We start from the raw sequence: 20768 nt of genomic DNA on the forward strand, positions 1-20768 counted from the left end.
TTTTGTTTAATGCTTTTGGTTTGGTCCTTTTTAGGACATGTTCATGATAGAATAAATATGCTACATGTTTAATATTGGTTGCTGTTTTGACTTTTTACTTTGCCTTTGACCCTAGCCTTGGTGCTAGTGGTTTGTACTCACCTTTTGAGTTTTGCATTTCAGGTTCAAGCTTCTAATCCTAATGATTGATGTAATCTCACTTCATGAGATGCAAACTACTTTGTGCACTAATCCTTTGTGTTGTAGGTTCACGGAGTGAGGTGGAATTGTAACACCCTTCTAAAATACCCCAAATATTTAATTAAAATAACAACGTATAAATCAGAGTAATCATGCAATTAAGGGTGTCACACATTTCATTTCGCACCATTCGTCATACTATTTAGTCATGCTCATTATTTAACTCAAAACATAAAGTATTGCACAATACGCAGCGGATAGAGATCAAATCGATCATTCAAAACATGTAACATACTACATGTAAACTGGTTCACAACCAACAATAAAACATTTAAAACATCCCATCCCGATGTTACATCTACCAGAGCATGACCCACTAAGGAACTACACTAGACTTCAAGCACTAGCTCCTACTCAATCACTGCTCGTTACCTGAAAAAAATAGTTGTAAGGGTGAGTTCCTCAATCGATATAATAAGCATTATAGAATATAATGTCATGTTAAGTAATTTAACACATTAATCACCCTAATCGTATCACACATTCAGTAACGGCACATCAACTCAAATATCATAATCAATATCAACACAATTCATACTCATGCTCAATGCCAACACAACACACGTATAACATTGGAATACATCCATTCATATTATACACTACACATATATTATGCAATGAGACTCCATGCATGCGGTACCGACTATTCGTGAACATATAGTTCAACTTCACCGACCAAATCCAGGTACGGCTACCAAGCTCACCAGTCCCACTCATTTGAGACCTAGTGACTCACATCACTAATTCCTCACCATGGGAATCAGCTACCACCCCAAGGGCCATGCTATGCACGCTAATTCACCTAGCATGCAAACATCAAAAACAGTCCAAATGACTAACATCACTAATTCCTCACCATGGGAATTAGCTACCACCATAAAGGCCACATTATGCACGCTAATCACCTAGCAATGCAACATCACAACAATAATCCACAATGGACCGATGCTCACTCTCTAAGCCATAAAACAGTCCATTCACAACACATGCATAACATACACATTCACAACATTATGCCTACCATCATACATTATCAACACATGTATCAACACATGTATCAACACATCATATCATGTCAAATAATTAAACACAGTATTAGCACACTCTACTAATACCTATACTGCTCAAAACAACGGAAATAATCCCTACTATATTACACACCGATATAGGCAACCATCAATTAGGCACACAACATTTTAATTAACAATTTTTACACTCTGCAACAGTGTTAACCGGTTAACGCCCTGGGTTAACCAGTTAACGCAGCACAAACACGCTTCCTGCCCAAAACTTAACAGTGTTAACCGGTTAACGCCCTGGGTTAACCGGTTAACGCAGCACAAACAGCCATATCTCAGCATTCACAACAGTGTTAACCGGTTAACACCCTGGGTTAACCGGTTAACGCAGATAAAACAACAATTATTCAAAATACATAACAGTGTTAACCGGTTAACACCCTGGGTTAACCGGTTAACGCAAGACAGAAGCTGTTCCTGCGCTAACACAAGGCAGAATGCAGAATTCTCCGCATTTTCCGCCGTTGGAGGACTTCCGGACCTCCGATTCCAATTCCGTAAAAAGCTATACGTTCGGAATTTCACAACTAACCCAAACACAGATTCAATTACAGCCTAAACACAGTTTATCCAACATAATTTTCCAGCTTTCATAATCCCAATTAGGGTCAATTCAACGGCTTATCACTACCCATTACATGCTAACCCATAATACCCATTAAACGACGATAAACCCCCCTTACCTGAGTTAATCCGGCAATCTCTAAGCTCCAAGCTTTTCTCTTCTCCAACCTTTGCCCTTGCTCTTCCTCTTTGCCCTTTCTCCACTTTCCACTTTTCAGCCGCTTCTCTGTTTCACGTAAAAACTCTTTTTACCAAATGGGATTCTTTTTCCTTACTTCACACTTATATATTTTCCAATAATTATTATTCCAAAATAATAATAATAATAATCCAATAATTCCAATTATTTAACTAAATTAATAAATATAATATTAATTTAAATCAAATAATTATCTTATTTTTATTGGGGTGTTACAACTCTCCCCCACTAAAAGAGTTTTCGTCCTCGAAAACATAACTCAAGCGAATAACTCCGGATAAGACTCCTTCATCTGACTCTCCAGTTCCCAAGTCACATTGCCACCTGCTGGTCCTCCCCAAGCTACCTTCACCAAGGCAATCTCTTTACCCCACAACTGCTTCAACTCTCGATCCTCAATCCTCATAGGTGATGTTTCAACAGTCAGGTTATCTCTCACCTGTACATCATTTATTTGGACTACATGCGACGGATCATGAATGTACCTCCTCAGCTGAGACACATGAAAAACCTCATGCAAATTCGCAAGCGACGGCGGTAAAGCGATACGATAGGCTACCTCCCCTATCCTCTCCAAAATCTGATAAGGACCAATAAATCGAGGTGTCAACTTCCTCGACTTCAAAGCTCGACCAACACCAGTTATCGGAGTGACACGAAGAAACACATGATCTCCCTCTTGAAACTCAAATGACTTTCTCCTCTTGTCGTGATAACTCTTCTGACGACTCTGAGCAATTCTCATCTTCTCTTGAATCATCTTAATCTTTTCCGTAGTTTGTTGAACAATCTCCGGTCCAACCACAGCACTCTCACCGGACTCACACCAACATAAAGGCGTCCGACATCTCCTACCATACAAAGCTTCAAACGGTGCCATACCAATGCTTGAATGAAAACTATTGTTGTAGGTAAACTCAATCAAAGGCAAATAACAATCCCAAGCACCTCCCTTTTCCAAAACACAAGCCCTCAACAGATCCTCTAGTGACTGAATCGTCCTCTCAGTCTGACCATCAGTCTGCAGATGATATGCAGAACTCAATCTCAGCTTAGTTCCCAAAGCCTTCTGCAAACCTTCCCAAAACTTAGATGTAAATCTAGGATCTCTGTCCGAAACAATACTCGACGGAATACCATGCAAACTTACAATCTTCTCAATATACAACTCAGCTAGTCTCTCTAACGGATAATCCATTCTGATCGGAATGAAATGAGCCGATTTCGTCAATCTATCAACAATCACCCAAATAGCTTCAAAATTCCTACTTGTCCTCGGTAAACCCGAAACAAAATCCATACTGATACTATCCCACTTCCACTCTGGAATAGCCAACGGTTGCATTAGCCCAAACGGCTTCTGATGCTCAATCTTCGACTTCTGACAAGTCAAACAAGAATAAACAAAACTCGCAATTTCTCTTTTCATTCCCGGCCACCAAAATAGCTTTTTCAAATCACGATACATCTTCGTAGCTCCAGGATGAATACTCAGGCCACTACGATGTCCTTCCTCAAGAATACTCTTCTTAAGCTCGGTAACATCCGGAATACACACCCGATTACCAAATTTCAAAACACCATTCTCATCAATTCTGAATTCACCACCTTGACCTTGACTCACTAGAGTCAACTTATCAACCAAAAGCACATCAGATTTCTGACCCTCTCTGATCTCATCCAGAATACTACTCGTTAACTTCAACATTCCCAGTTTAACGCTATTGTGAGTACTCTCACACACCAAACTCAAGTCTCTAAACTGCTCAATTAAATCCAATTCTTTAACCATTAACATAGACATATGCAATGATTTCCGACTCAATGCATTAGCCACTACGTTTGCTTTACCCGGATGGTAATTCAAACCAAAGTCATAATCCTTCAGAAACTCTAACCATCTCCTCTGTCTCATATTCAGCTCTTTCTGATCAAACAAATACTTTAAACTCTTATGGTCACTGAAAACCTCAAATCTTGACCCGTACAAGTAATGCCTCCATAACTTCAGAACAAATACCACAGCTGCCAACTCTAAATCGTGTGTCGGGTAGTTCCTTTCATGAATCCTCAGTTGTCTCGAAGCATAAGCTATCACCTGCTTATTCTGCATCAACACACCACCCAAACCCAACAATGAAGCATCACAGTAAACCTCAAATGATTCCGACGAACTCGGTAATATCAGAATAGGAGCAGTAGTCAACCTTCTCTTTAACTCTTGGAAACCTTCTTCACATTTTGAGTCCCAAACAAATGCTTGCCCCTTTCTAGTCAACATCGTCAACGGTAACGCCAACTTAGAAAATCCTTCAATGAACTTCCTATAATAACCAGCCAAACCAAGAAAACTCCTTATCTCAGAAACTGACTTCGGAGCTTCCCACTTAGATACCGCTTCTATCTTAGAAGGATCAACAGCAACACCACCTCTTGAAATTACATGACCAAGAAAACTAACCTCCTCTAACCAAAATTCACACTTGGATAGTTTAGCAAATAACTTCTTTTCTCGTAGAACTTCTAAAACCACTCTCAAATGCTCAGCATGCTCTTCTTCAGATTTCGAATACACCAAAATGTCATCAATAAACACCACAACAAACTTGTCTAGGTACGGATGGAAAATCCTATTCATATACTCCATGAATACTCCAGGCGCATTAGTCACACCAAAAGGCATTACAGAATACTCATAATGTCCATACCTTGTTCTGAAAGCAGTCTTCTGAATATCCTCAGCTTTCACACGTATCTGATGATACCCAGATCTCAAATCTATTTTGCTGAACACACTCGCACCAACCAACTGATCCACCAAATCATCAATCCTCGGCAAAGGATATCGATTCTTGATCGTCACTTTATTCAGTTGCCTGTAGTCCACACACAACCTCATAGTACCTTCTTTCTTCTTAACCAATAACACTGGTGCACCCCACGGTGACACACTCGGACGAATAAATTTCTTATCCAACAGATCTTCCAGCTGACTCTTCAATTCAGCTAACTCAACAGCAGACATACGGTACGGAGCCATCGATATCGGCCTAGTACCAGGTACCAAATCAATCGAGAACTCAACTTCACGCTCTGGCGGCAATTCATTCACTTCTTCAGGAAACACATCAGGAAAATCACACACCACGGCTAGATCGCCCATCACCAGTTTATCTTTAGCCTCCAAAGTCGCTAACAGCATAAACAACTCTGCCCCATCGGCTACTTCCTCATTCACCTGCCTTGCTGATAGAAACAAACTCTTTCCTTCCTCAATCTCAGGAAAGATCACAGTCTTATCAAAACAATTGATATGGACTCGGTTAAACACCAACCAGTTCATACCCAGAATAACATCAATCTGCACTAGTGGAAGACACACTAGGTCCATCCCAAAGTCTTTACCAAAAATACTCAAAGGACAATTTAAACAAACTGAAGTAGTAGTCACTGAACCCTTCGCAGGAGTATCAATCACCATACTACCCAACATCTCAGATATCTCTAACTTAAGTTTCACAACACAATCCAAAGATATAAAGGAATGAGTCGCACCTGTGTCAATAATAGCTACAAGAGGAAAGCCATTAATATAACACGTACCTCAGATCAAACGATCATCTGCAAAAGTCTCAGAACCCGATAAAGCAAAGACCTTGCCTCCTGACTGATTCTCTTTCTTCGGCATAGGACACTGTGGACTGATATGACCCACCTCTCCACAGTTGAAACAAGTCATAGTCTTCAACCGGCACTCTGCAGCCAAGTGACCACCTTTGCCACACTTGAAACACTTCTTCTCAGCACTGGTACACTCATGGAAACGATGCCCAGCCTGACCACATCTGTAACACTTAGAAGGGGCACTAGAGTCTCCCCCACTAGGCCTCTTCATCCCACTCTGCCTCTGAAAACCTTTGCCAGCTGCATACGGTTTTCCACGATCATTCTGATTCTTGCCTTTCCTATCAACCCTTTGCTGATAGCTCTCTGCTCTGGCTTTGGAATCCTGTTCAAAAATCCTGCAACAGTCAACCAAGTCAGAAAACACTCTGATCCGTTGGTATCCAATAGCCTGCTTGATCTCGGGACGTAACCCGTTCTCAAACTTCACACATTTCGAAAATTCTCCAGCAGCCTCATTATAGGGAGTGTAATACTTTGACAGCTCTGTGAACTTAGCAGCATACTCAGTAACAGACCTGTTACCCTGCTTCAATTCTAAGAACTCTATCTTTTTCTTTCCTCTGACATCCTCTGGAAAGTACTTCCTCAGAAATCTCTCTCTGAATATAGCCCAAGTGATCTCAGCATTCCCAGCAGTTTCCAACTCAGTGCGGGTAGCAACCCACCAATCATCAGCCTCTTCTGACAGCATATGCGTACCGAACCTGACCTTCTGGTTATCGGCACACTCAGTTACTCGGAAGATTCTCTCGATCTCCTTCAACCACTTCTGAGCACCATCTGGATCGTATGCTCCCTTAAACATTGGAGGATTGTTCTTCTGGAACTCACTCAGTTGACGAGCAGCTCCCATTCCCACAACATTCGGATTTCCTCCAAGTACTCCAGCTAGCATACCCAGAGCCTCAGCAATCGCAGCATCGTCTCTACCTCTTCCAGCCATCTCTATTCTGAAAACCCAATAAGCTAAAACAATAAGTACTGATAGGGTTACACAACACCTATCCCGTACAGGGGAACAGAATAATTACGACTCGACTCGACCGACTATGCTCTGATACCACTAATGTAACACCCTTCTAAAATACCCCAAATATTTAATTAAAATAACAACATATAAATCAGAGTAATCATGCAATTAAGGGTGTCACACATTTCATTTCGCACCATTCGTCATACTATTTAGTCATGCTCATTATTTAACTCAAAACATAAAGTATTGCACAATACGCAGCGGATAGAGATCAAATCGATCATTCAAAACATGTAACATACTACATGTAAACTGGTTCACAACCAACAATAAAACATTTAAAACATCCAATCCAGATGTTACATCTACCAGAGCATGACCCACTAAGGAACTACACTAGACTTCAAGCACTAGCTCCTACTCAATCATTGCTCGTTACCTGAAAAAAATAGTTGTAAGGGTGAGTTCCTCAATCGATATAATAAGCATTATAGAATATAATGTCATGTTAAGTAATTTAACACATTAATCACCCTAATCGTATCACACATTCAGTAACGGCACATCAACTCAAATATCATAATCAATATCAACACAATTCATACTCATGCTCAATGCCAACACAACACACGTATAACATTGGAATACATCCATTCATATTATACACTACACATATATTATGCAATGAGACTCCATGCATGCGGTACCGACTATTCGTGAACATATAGTTCAACTTCACCGACCAAATCCAGGTACGGCTACCAAGCTCACCAGTCCCACTCATTTGAGACCTAGTGACTCACATCACTAATTCCTCACCATGGGAATCAGCTACCACCCCAAGGGCCATGCTATGCACGCTAATTCACCTAGCATGCAAACATCAAAAACAGTCCAAATGACTAACATCACTAATTCCTCACCATGGGAATTAGCTACCACCATAAAGGCCACATTATGCACGCTAATCACCTAGCAATGCAACATCACAACAATAATCCACAATGGACCGATGCTCACTCTCTAAGCCATAAAACAGTCCATTCACAACACATGCATAACATACACATTCACAACATTATGCCTACCATCATACATTATCAACACATGTATCAACACATCATATCATGTCAAATAATTAAACACAGTATTAGCACACTCTACTAATACCTATACTGCTCAAAACAGCGGAAATAATCCCTACTATATTACACACCGATATAGGCAACCATCAATTAGGCACACAACATTTTAATTAACAATTTTTACACTCTGCAACAGTGTTAACCGGTTAACGCCCTGGGTTAACCAGTTAACGCAGCACAAACACGCTTCCTGCCCAAAACTTAACAGTGTTAACTGGTTAACGCCCTGGGTTAACCGGTTAACGCAGCACAAACAACCATATCTCAGCATTCACAACAGTGTTAACCGGTTAACACCCTGGGTTAACCGGTTAACGCAGATAAAACAGCAATTATTCAAAATACATAACAGTGTTAACCGGTTAACACCCTGGGTTAACCGGTTAACGCAAGACAGAAGCTGTTCCTGCGCTAACACAAGGCAGAATGCAGAATTCTCCGCATTTTCCGCCGTTGGAGGACTTCCGGACCTCCGATTCCAATTCCGTAAAAAGCTATACGTTCGGAATTTCACAACTAACCCAAACACAGATTCAATTACAGCCTAAACACAGTTTATCCAACATAATTTTCCAGCTTTCATAATCCCAATTAGGGTCAATTCAACGGCTTATCACTACCCATTACATGCTAACCCATAATACCCATTAAACGACGATAAACCCCCCCTTACCTGAGTTAATCCGGCAATCTCTAAGCTCCAAGCTTTTCTCTTCTCCAACCTTTGCCCTTGCTCTTCCTCTTTGCCCTTTCTCCACTTTCCACTTTTCAGCCGCTTCTCTGTTTCACGTAAAAACTCTTTTTACCAAATGGGATTCTTTTTCCTTACTTCACACTTATATATTTTCCAATAATTATTATTCCAAAATAATAATAATAATAATCCAATAATTCCAATTATTTTACTAAATTAATAAATATAATATTAATTTAAATCAAATAATTATCTTATTTTTATTGGGGTGTTACAGGAATCACTTGAATTCTTGAGTCATAGAGCTTGACTTGTGTGCATATTGAGTTGTAACACTGTTTGCTGTTGGTTGTTTGTCTGAACATAGTACTGATTGCTTAGCTTTTCTTACAGGTGCTTTAGCCGCTTTAACTCATTGCTTGAGTTGCTTTGCTTTGCTTGTGGTTGGCATACCACCTAGGTAACCTCTCTAACTTCATGTAGTCTGGAAGCCCTGTCGTTTATGTTTGGCAGGTATTTGGCTAAAGTCCTCCTTAAGAGGCAATGACTGTGTTTGTTTACTTTTGTGCCATGCACTTCAAGTCCTCCTAAGTGAAGAGGCAATTGGCAGATAGAAGGGATGTGCAATCCATCCCCTGCTATTCAGTTGAGTCTTTCATCTTGCTCGCACTACGTGCTGATGCATTTGAATAAACACCCAAGATCCTTGTATATAAAGTCAGTCAAGTGGAGTAGAGTCTCACATTCTGGACTCCCACGTTTTCATTGATTGAAGCTCACCCAGGCCTGGGTTAAGAGCTATGAGGTCTTACCCTCATCACCTTTCATCTGCTCACCCTGACGGTCAATGTCAGTGGTTAAGAGCCCTCAGATACCCTTCTAGTTGGTTTGTTTGTCGAGGTTGATATGACCCCTTGACTAAAGCCTTACCCTTGATGTTTGAGCCCCTTGTTGGTGTGTTTACTTCATGATGTATGTGTTTGTGTGGTGTGATTGTATCCCCATAGGATTGCTAGACTTCACGTAGTCTCTCGTTTGCATGTCAATTAAGGTAGCACGGTTCCTTCGTCTATGACTTCCTTTCTTGTGTGAGCTTTCCTAAAACACAAACAAACATTACCTTCCTTTAAGGACACGTTAACTCCTTTTACTACAGGTGAGTAAGTCTCCCAAGGTCGAGCATCCGGTAGATTGCGTAGTAACGTTGTTCACATAAAAAACACAAAACAAATAGCAATAGTTTAGCCGAACTACGGCAACTCTGATTCTCATGTCCAGATGAGATACGTAGGCACGAGATGCGATGTCTTGTCGAGTTTGACTAACAACTAACTGTGATCCTTTTCTCTCGCCCTCGTCGCGATTGAGACCTTCCCTTTCTCTTGCCCTAGTTGCAATCGAGACCCTTATTCTTCTTGTGTGTGTGCTTGGAGTCTGACGTAAGTCCAGCGATTGGCAGTCGGTTTCCCGTGTGTGTTTGTTTGTTTGGAGTCTGACGTAAGTCCAACGATTGGCAGTCGGTTTCTCGTGTGTGTTTGTTTGTTTGGAGTCTGATGTAAGTCCAGCGATTGGCCTTCGGTTTCCCGGTTGCGTTTCTTTTGTGGAGTCGGATGTAAGCCCAGCGATTGGCATTTCGTTTCCAGTTTGTGTTTGGGTGTTTGCTCTGACCTCTCAGCGTCTCCGTTTAGCATTTTGTTTGGCGTGCGTTAGCCGAGCTACGAGTGCTCTGATTCTTCCTCGGGTTAGAGAAGATACGTATGCATAGGATGCGATGTCCTAGCGAGCACGTTTCTCGTTTCCCCCGAACTACGTCGACTCTGATGTTTGTGTCTGACAAACTACGTAGGCCCAGGATGCGACATCCTGCCGAGTCACCTTCTTCCGTCTTTCATCTGTGTTTCCTTCCAGTGTGTGTGTGCAGTTTTTGAGGAGTTATTCAGCAACCTTATTCTATTCTTTCTGAGCGTGGATCCCGTCGAGTACGACGGATGCGTAGGGGTGCTAATACCTTCCCTTCGCATAATCGACTCCCGATCCTTGCATCTATGGTCGTGAGACCATTCCTTTCCAAGTTTACTTCGAGCGTTTCCTTTCCCGCCTTTGGGATAAATAACGCACGGTGGCGGCTCTGTGTCGTTTCCCGCCGGTTTTTCGCGTAATGCGACACCTGTCAGCTAGGTCTCTCCAACGTTGAGCGTATTCTTTGAACGATTAATATGGCTTTTGAGAGAGGCTTTGGAGCTGAGTCTGATTGGGAGCCATGTCTGAGTTATACTGATAATGCTTCAAGAAGGCTTCAGCAAGTTCCCTCCAGGTTCGTATATGCGTGCGCTCGAGCTGCATATACCATTCCAGAGAAGTTCCACTAAGATTGTCCTGGAAAAAGTGCATTAAGAATTTCTCGTCATTAGAATGAGCGGCCATCTTTCTACAGAAAGCTCGGATGTGGGTCTTTAGACAAGTGACCCCTTGATACTTTTCAAAGCTCGGGACTTTGAACTTGGGAGGAATTTTCACGTCTGGCACTAGGCACATGTCGGCAGCATTCAACCTAAAGGTATCAGGACCTTGCATTGCCTTGAATCTCTCCTCCATCATTTGAAATCTCCTTTCGAGGTCAGCAGGAGAAGGACCAAAAGCTTCATAAACTGAGTCAGCCTTTGTAGTGAAGAAAGCATCCTGCTGATCGTCAATCTCAGGTTGGAATCTCTCATTGGCGGGGATATTGAATGTCTGATTAGCATTTTTATACACCATACCTCTTTCGGGAGGTGCATGAGCTACAGCAGGCGTACTAGCTTCTCCTGGTGGATTCACCGGTATAGTCACAACAATTGGGTTGGCAGTAGAGGCTCTCAGATTAGCCTGACGCATTTCCTCTTGTCTCCTAGCCAGAGCTTGTAGGGCTTCAACGAGATGACCCATCTGAGCCTTCACAGTGGTCATATCCTCCCTCATAGCAGCCTGATTCTGCTCCAACTGATCCATGAGCAATTTATGATTATTGCGCATGTAGTATAAATGTCGGGAAGTCAGCTTGAATATGGATGATTCTGGATAGAATGGTAGAATGGTAAGTTTTCTGGCTTTTGTTTGATGACATGCAGAATGATGCATGAATATTGTATTTGAATTTTTTTTGATGCATGAGTGAGTGAATAAATGATACACAGGCATGGTTCCCACGAGTCGAACACACAAGTTAGCATGGTATCACGGGTTAGAGATACAGATGGAGGATATATCTGATTTCTTACTCATAATGGGGATCTCACCGATCGTAGTCTAGGGTTAGATAGGGACCCCAGAGTCATCGATTCATTTGGTTGTTTGCCGCTTACGGCGAAAGCTTGTCGGTCGTCAACTCCCTCAAATGAGCCTCTTCTGGGTGAGATCTTCGTACCGACCCACACGAGAAATTCTTCTCGGGGGCCCGTACTACAGGACCATCGACATCGGGTTCTAGACAAGGGTCTCAAAGTCACGGCCCTCCTTGTCTGTTTGCCGCTTACGGCAAAAGCTTGCCGGTCGTCAACTCCATCAAGAAGATCTACTTTGAGTGAGATCTTCGTACCGACCCACACGAGAAAAGCTTCTCGGGGACCCGTACTACACGACCATCAACCTTAATGGGCCATAGGTTTAATGTTCTACAAAGGTCCTTAGAGTCATGGATCCTAATGAAGACATTGATCACTTACGCCAAAAGCTTGACGGTCGTCAACGTCTCCAAAAGAATCTACTCTAAGCGAGGTTCTCGTATCGACCCTTACGAGAAAAGCTTCTCGGTGGCCCATACTACTCAACCTCTCCTATCTCAAGTTTACACTCTAGACTCGGGTAGAGAGTCTTTCCCACAAGGTTACTTGCAATCGGAGTACCATCCATTATAACCATTGAAACGTGGAACCACATAATAGATTACAAAATTTAAAGCAAAGGGCAATAAATAAGGTAAGCAATATCAAAAGGATAAGCACACACATGCGAGGAAGCAACCTAGATTAGGCTTGACTTGCTTAGGGAGGTGTCCCTAGCAGACTCGCCAGCTGTCGCTACCCGAAAAATACAGAGTCGCCATCGTTTTTTATTTATTCCAAAGGAAAGGGAAAATATCGAGAAAACCCCAAAGTATGGTCGTCGCAACCACGATCAGGTTCAGAAGTCGGTTATGCAAGGGGAAGGTATTAACACCCCTCACATCCACGGTACTCCATGGGAACCATCTAGGATGTTTGAGCTTACGTGTGTGTTATTTATCGAATGTTTTCTTTCCAAGGGTTTGTGGAGTGGAGGTGGATTTTAAATTAGTGTGCTCGCCAATGATTGGGTCCTTGTGCCTACGTATGCCCACTTGTTGAAATGAGAAATCAGAGCCCCGTAGTTCGTGGGTTTAAAATGTTTGTTTAATTGTTGATTTTATTACCTTGAAGAAGGGTTTTTGATGGTGTCGCCCTAAGGCTCAATCAAAAGGTTTGAATGCGTTGAATTGTTTTTAAGTTTTGAAAAAGTGTTATTGATTTCGGATTGCACTAAAGACTATGGATAAAGTTCAATACCTCAAACTACCAAGCCAAACGCTTTGTGTTCGAAGCATTCAGAATGAGTGTAGGAAAGCTCCAGTCTCATCCCTTCTTTATCGCTTAAGGCTCGTGACGTACAATCCTAATCGCCATTTATTGTGTTTTTGAGTTTGATTTGGAAAAAGACCACTTGACGTTGGATCAAGGGTTTGCTTATTGTTTTTTATTTAAGAAAAGACCGCTTGATGTTGGATCAAGGGTTTGCTTATTGTTTTTTATTTAAGAAAGGACCGCTTGACATTGGATCAAGGGTTTAATTATCGATCTTGAATGGGTGAACGTTCCAAATGCCTAAGGAGTAGCTAACAAGCAATAAAAGAAAGAAAGTAAAAGCATACATCGGAATGGGGAGAGGGGTACATGTAAAGTATAAGGGATCGCATGAAATAAAAGTCAATCAAACGGAAATTAATTCTAAAATTTAAACAAGTCCTAAAACTAAGGGAACATGCGAAATTAGCATATTCCTAAGTCTATGGGTAAAGCCGTCAATTCACAATTATGGTTAATGTTAAATTTCTATTCTTTAAGTAAGTTCTATTTAAAGTCAATTAAATTCTATATTAAATTTAATATTTCTGATTATCTTTCTAATTTTCCAAAAAATCATAACCTAAATCTAAGCATTCTAATAAACCTAAATCCCTAATTATTCCAATTATCTAACCTAATTATCTTAATATTTCTAATATTTAATCAAACATTCTAATCAAAGTTTAATATTTCTAACAATTTCTATCCAAATCAACTAAAAACATTAATATTCTAAATTGATTCTAATTAACCTAAAAAAACCAAGAAATTATCGAGTTAATTCTACTTCTAAAATTCCAAACAAATCTAATTAAACTATTAAGAACATCATACTATTTCTAAAAATTGATTGGACCAAAATCCTAAAATCTAATTTTAATTAATCTCTAAAAACCTAATTAGCTCCTAAACTAATTTTAATACCTAATTAAAGTCCTAAGAACTAATTAACTAGCATGTTAATCTAAGATCGAATTTTCTAAATAATCCTAATTCTTCTAGTCAACATCTAACCATCAAAGATTAACATGAGCGTAAATAAATTACTGCCATTAGGCCCTGATCAATGGATAATAGGGGGTGAAGTCCCACTGATGCGATGTATGAACAACACCAACCGGATTGGGCTTCGAGCCCAAACATCTGTGTAGCAGGGTATTCGTTACCATTAGAGATATTGACTAAATCTAAGGTAAACCATACAAATTGAGTCGCCACCGCACTTCTATTTATCCAAAGGAATGGTTAGAAAGCGAACAAAAACCTAAAAGTTTTATCGAATCAAAAACTAGTAAAAATGTCAGAGATCGGGGTAAGGGGGTTCGTTATGCAATGGGAAGGTTTTAAGCACCCAAAACATCCTAGGTACTCCTAGGGAGCCCTTTTCACATTTGTTGTAAGGTTGATATTTTGTGAAAATTTGTTTGTGCAAACATGATTGAAGAGATGAGAAGAGAATATACAAGTTATTTACATTTTGTGTTTGGATGGATAAACCCATTGCCTACGTACCATCTTAAAAAAGATTAGGATCAAAACCTCGTAGTTCGGGGTATAAATCTCAAAATGAGTTGGTGAATTGATTGGTCCAAAAGCCTTAAGGTCTTTTGTTATCCAAGGGAGAAAACTCAACCTAAAACCACAAATCCACCATGTGAGGATAACTTCAACATGCTAGTGAGGGGTTAACCCTATAATAAGCATGGAAGACTCATTGTCCATAACTAAGGATATAGGTAAGTATTACATCTACCTCAAGGATAACTCAAACCTAATAGCTAAAGGTTATGAAAAATTTGATTAAGGAAGTGGCCATTGAAACCACAAAAAGACATTTGAATGGGTTATATTTACCAATGAAAGGTATGTACAAAATATGGTCAAAGTTGATTTAAAAGTTCAATTCAGAATAAGTGTTATGAAAAGAAAATTTTAAAAATCAAAAGCATAAGGCTTAGGTTTCTAATGCTTGAAAAGAAATGCTAAATGTTTGCACAAAAGTTTTGGCTTGGGTTAGAGTGGAGGGAAGAAGAAGAATGGCTAGAGTCCTAATCATACAAGAGATAAGGGATAAGAAACAAGACCACAAATGGAGTTCCTCTCTTGAGATCATATTGATGATCCAAGTAGCTCCCATCCTTTGGAATATGCAAGCAAAATGGTAGTAAGCTTAAACAATCAACACAATCAAACAAGCTCCTTAGGAGATACTCAATGTATCTTGTATCTTTCACTTTGGATGAACATGGCAATGATTCTTCAATTTGAGCTCTCATAGAATTCCCTAGCACAAAAGCACACACATCAAAAGTTCCATGAAGTAAATCAAGAATGGACAAGAGTGAGTTTAGAGATTTGGTTCTTCTAATCCATCTTCAACATTAAGGTCCTTTTACTCCAATTTGCATAGGGAAAGTCCTAGAAACTAAGTCCATTTGTCCATTTCTTTGCATTTGGTCCACGACAATCAAAACAAAACACAAGTACAATAATATATACACAATTATGTGCTCAAGTGAGCAAAAGGCAAATTGCATTAACATAAACATGTGCTCAAGTGAGCAAAGGAGGAAAAGCAAATGAATAATATGTACAAGAATAGTAAATTGCATAAATGTACAGAGCAAGAAGTAAATGTTAATGGTTAATGGTTAGTGTTAGTAGTTAGTGTGCCATAAGGCAAATTTAGCGCTATGTTAAGCAATCATAATTGGACTTATGTAGGCGTCACAACTATCTGAGGCCGGTCAATAATAATGTACGCAACAACACAAGTTAGAGGTATTGATTAGTGAATCAAACTCCAACAACTTGCCATGCCAAAAAGAAGATGAGAAATGATCTTGTATTGATTTAGGTCCTTTGCATGATTTAGAAAGCAATCTATCCTTAATGCAAAGCCATTCACTTGAACCATGATCAAGATGAATTAGATTTGAATCAAGGAAGATTAAACCTCCCTAATCAATGCTAACCCCCAATCTTTAACTCATTGATCAAAAAAAAGAAAAAAAGAAGAAGGAGAAGAAGAAGAAAGAAATGAAGAAATAAAGTGCATTAAATGAAATGGTATGTACCAATCAACAAATGTTGACCAAAGATATGGAAAATCAAGGTCAAACAATAGAAAGCAGAAGTAAGATGAAGATTGAATGTCAAGAAATAAACAAAATATTTTTGGCATTTTTAATATTTCAAATAAACTTGAATTAAAATATTAAAGAAAGGTAAAACTTCAAATTCACTTCAAATCAACTCTGAAAAGTCCAAGTGAATTATCCTAAGTTCAACAAGGTCAAACAAAGTTTGACAAAAAATTTCAGCATTTTTTAAAGTCAGAAACTATTTTAAATCAATTAAAAAGGAATAAAAATAACCTAATTGAACTAAAATCTCAAATAAATCTCAAATCAATTAATAAATTGATGAGAATATTTTTCATAGATCTATCATCATTCAAAGTGGTTGAGAAAATATTTTTGTATTTTTTGAATATCAAAAACTATTTAAAATGAATTAAAAATAACCAGAAAAGAGAAAATTATTAAAAAATAGCAAATGATAAAATAAAAAACTATTAAAAATCATTTTTAGAAACTAGAAATTAAAAGAGAAATAATGCAATTGGTCGTATAATTTTTGGACCAATAATGAAAGAGATATGAATTTTAGAAAATGAAATGAAATTAAAAAAATGAAATGGAAATTAATATCAGAAATGGAAAATATGAAAAATCCACACGCGTTGAATTGCGTCTCATTAAATGACGTGGAAGATCCAATGGCATTGGCATGCGCGCGCACCATGAACCTCAGTCAATGAGTAACACAAATAATAAAATAAAGTCATAACAATGTGCGGAGGAGATTAGATCTAGAAACTGAGATGGACGACTCAGATCCAATCTGGAGACCAGACGATGGCGAGCGCCACCGTCTTCTCCGGCTAGCTCCGGCGAAGGCCAAAAATTCAGAAGAGCAAATGTGCACCAAAATGCACGATCCAGGTATCAAATGAAAGGTGGAGTGATGTACATCACTCCTATGCCACTCAATTCCACTCTAGATCCCTATTGAGAGAGAAATCAGAGATGGAACTTTGGTGGTGTTCAACTGAACTTGCTTGATTTCAAAAATTAAGAACACAATAATGATGCCTCTATGTAGAGGACTTCAGACAACACAAAATCAAGGCAAATGGAGCAATGTATGATGAGATTCGAAGCAAAATGCAGTTGAGCAAAACCTTTGGATTGTGAAGAATTGAGTCACGATCTTTGATTCCTTTTGCAAACAGAAGCTTCAATGGATCAAGGTGAAGAGGTCTAGGAACTTTAGATCTTAAAAATCAATCAATGCAATTGAATTTCAGATCTGAAATTTTTAGAGAAAAATGAAATTTGTTCCTTTGGTATGGTTGGGGATTCAATTCAGCAGGGATTTAGGTGCCATTAGGTTGAAAAATTAAAGAGCAAAGCACTTGTATTTATAGCCAAAGCCATCTGAAATGCAATGAACAAAGTGTGCATGGGAGAAGAGGGCCTCCATGCATGGGCCTGTACAGGCGCATGGAGGGCCCAATTCTAATTGGAAATGATTGCTATACATCACCAAATGGGAAATGGACGTGCAGATTGAATGTTAACAGCTCATGCAATGTGTTTGAAATGAATTTCCAAAAATGCACCTAATTCTTCATGTCTTCGAAAATGATGCTTCCACAATTGAAACATAAGCTTATGGGTGATGGTTGGAAAGCTTGTTTCATAAGGAACAAATGCTATGTTGATCAAAACTCCAATTGGTCCTTGGAAATTAATGAGATTTGAGCTTGAAGTGTAGGGTGCAAAACATGCATATGTGAAGTTTCCAAATTTGCCCAATGTTCGAGCCCCTCTGTCTCAATGATGCAAGCTCCAAATGATAAAATCTTCAACATGAAAGTTGTAGATCTTTTCAAGAAAATTAACTTGGACTTAAATTGTTTATCATTTGGATTTTTGATGAAGAAGTTATGGGCACTTGAAGTTGGACTTTTTCACATTTCAATGCATTTGGTCCAAAGTGACCTAGAATGTTTTGCATTATCACATGTATTTATTTTGATATTTTGCAATTTTTCTCAACATAACATTTGAAGTAGACACAATAAGATTTCCAATGCATTAAGTCTCATCCCAAAACCATGAAAAATGAATGAGTTATGTTCTTGGGAAGTTAACCCAAAATTAGGGTTTCAGTCAAAATGACCTATAATGTCTTGGAATGGATGATGACCTTCCAAGATTCAAATAAATTTTTAATGAACATGAAAGTTGTTCATATTGTCCTTAAGAACATTTTTTCTCTTGGGGTCATCTCCATTTGACCAACACATAAAAAGTTAGGTCTCAGTGTATTTCAAAATAGTCAGATGAATTGACTGATCAACTTCTCAAGTCCACACCTCATATATTGATGAAATGATGATTGAGGACACTCAAATATGTTCAAATATGCATGAAATGATGAATTAAGGAACCTCCCTTGATTGTATTTGACCATGCACTGAGGTTGCTTCATGAGCAAGGCACATTTGATGAACAAATGAATTAGGGTTTCCTTGGGAAACAAGCCTCAAATCCCTTGACTTTCTTTGATCAAAATGATGAATTGAGATACTTGGGAGGCATATTTGATGGACGAGAGCTTTGGGAACCATTACCATGCTTGCTTTCATCTTCTCTTGACCATATCATTGCACAAGGAATCTCCTAGAAGCTTTGGATCTTGTGACTGCTCAAGCTACAAACAAGGGATGTTAGTGACATATTTTTGTGCTTTTGGTTAGTAAATAAAATGAGAAAACCAATAATATACAATTCAAGCATGCTTTGGTAATCTCAAACCACTCACAAGAGAGATCCCACCCAAAGGGAAGGAGCCAAGATGCTTATGATCCTTAAGGCCATGCAAATGCCATGTTATGATGCCATGAGGGATCTTAGGGCCAAAATTAGGGTCTTACAGCTGCCCCTATTTAAGGTCATTCTAGCCGGAGAAGTGAAGGTGAAAATCTTCGTCTCGACGAGATAGAATGGGCTTAAATAATATCAAAGAGACGAATTTTGGTCCCTAAGAGACCTCATGATGCAAATGTATGTATGCAAAAGGGTAATACTTTGTGGGGATATGTGTCCACAAAGAAAAAAGGAATCCGAAGAAACTGACAATCCATATGAGTAATTCACTCCATGGGACAGAGACTCTGGGACTCTTATGGGGATAGAAAAGAGATAAACTGCGTGAACAGGTCACGACTTAAAACTTGCTGAAACATGAGAGGGATTCCATGAAAATAAATCAATGGAAGGACTCAAGCTGACTCAAAGAGGCATGTATTGGGGAATATGCCAATACAGCAAAATTATCCACAAAGGATACTTCGGATGAAAATCCGGACTCATATGGGGGAAAAAATCCACTAAGGGACTCAGCCGGGGAAAGTCCAAACAGGACTCATCCGGGGAAACACCAGGATGAGGTATTACCGGTTATTGGGTAATAAGCTCAAGGAGACATGTGATCAAAACACCGGTATGAGGGTGAAAGAACAACATGCTTGGGGAGAATGAGTATCTAAGACCGGTATAAGGGTGAGAGATATCAAACATCCGAAATCATCTGAGGAAAACCCAAAAAGGTATATTTCAACTCAGGAAAGCCTGACTCCACAGGGGACAAAAAGTCATAATAGGGAGCAGAAAGGAAGGAACACCAGGGATACCGGTTACTGGGCATATAATAGGTGACCGAACAAGGCGTGAATTGGGGAATATTTCCAAGACACTCATCATCCAAAAGAGGGCTGAAAAGCAAACTCGATTACAGGATGGACATTCGACTCCGCAAAAAAGGAATACGAATCTTACTCGACTGGGGAAGAACAAAAGACTTCGACCAAAGAGTGCATGAGATATATTATCTATTACCGTCAGAACGTAGATAATATACTCGCATGGAAGATTATCCACAACCGGTTACTGGGTTAATAAAGGATAAATCAACCAAAAAGAAAGGACATCGGGATACCAGTTACTAGGTATAAAATGATGACCAATCAAAGAGAGAAACTATCATTGCTGACGAAAGGCAAATGAAAGATGACTCGCTGGGGATACATTGACAAAGGCAATGATCCAGGAGATATATCGCCGGTTACCGAGAGATATACTCAAAAAGGGTGAAGGATTATCAATACCAAATATTGGATAAAGATAACCGTCAAAGAGGGGATTACATCTACCAGGTACTGGGTAGAAAACCACGGAAGAGTAACCGTCATTGGTTAGGATGAACAAAATAAGGTTAACTCTGCAATGGGATAAAAATAGGGTTTGCAACTACCGGTATAAGGGTAGAAAACCACAGACTCCGCCGTGGAAAAGATGGATAATTACTGGTTATTGAGCAATCATTCATCTGAACTACAGGGAATCGCAGGAAAAAGACACGAGAAGCCAATCTGGGATCGAACTAGAGAGGCACGATGAAACAAGACTTGTCCCTATGAGGATATAACTCAATTGGAA

At 39.5% G+C, this 20768-nt stretch overlaps 1 protein-coding gene across 1 annotated transcript; it reads right to left on the reverse strand.

Moving 5' to 3' along the window:
• Nucleotides 1-10792: 10792 nt before the first annotated feature.
• Nucleotides 10793-11593, reverse strand: LOC127130309 (uncharacterized). Its single transcript, XM_051059341.1, has one exon. The coding sequence runs from the start codon at nt 11591-11593 to the stop codon at nt 10793-10795; it is 801 nt and encodes a 266-aa protein (XP_050915298.1).
• Between the last annotated feature and the right edge of the window lie 9175 nt (nt 11594-20768).

The sequence above is a fragment of the Lathyrus oleraceus genome, chromosome 3, assembly GCF_024323335.1.
Source record: "Lathyrus oleraceus cultivar Zhongwan6 chromosome 3, CAAS_Psat_ZW6_1.0, whole genome shotgun sequence".
NCBI classification, from domain to species: Eukaryota; Viridiplantae; Streptophyta; class Magnoliopsida; order Fabales; family Fabaceae; genus Lathyrus; species Lathyrus oleraceus.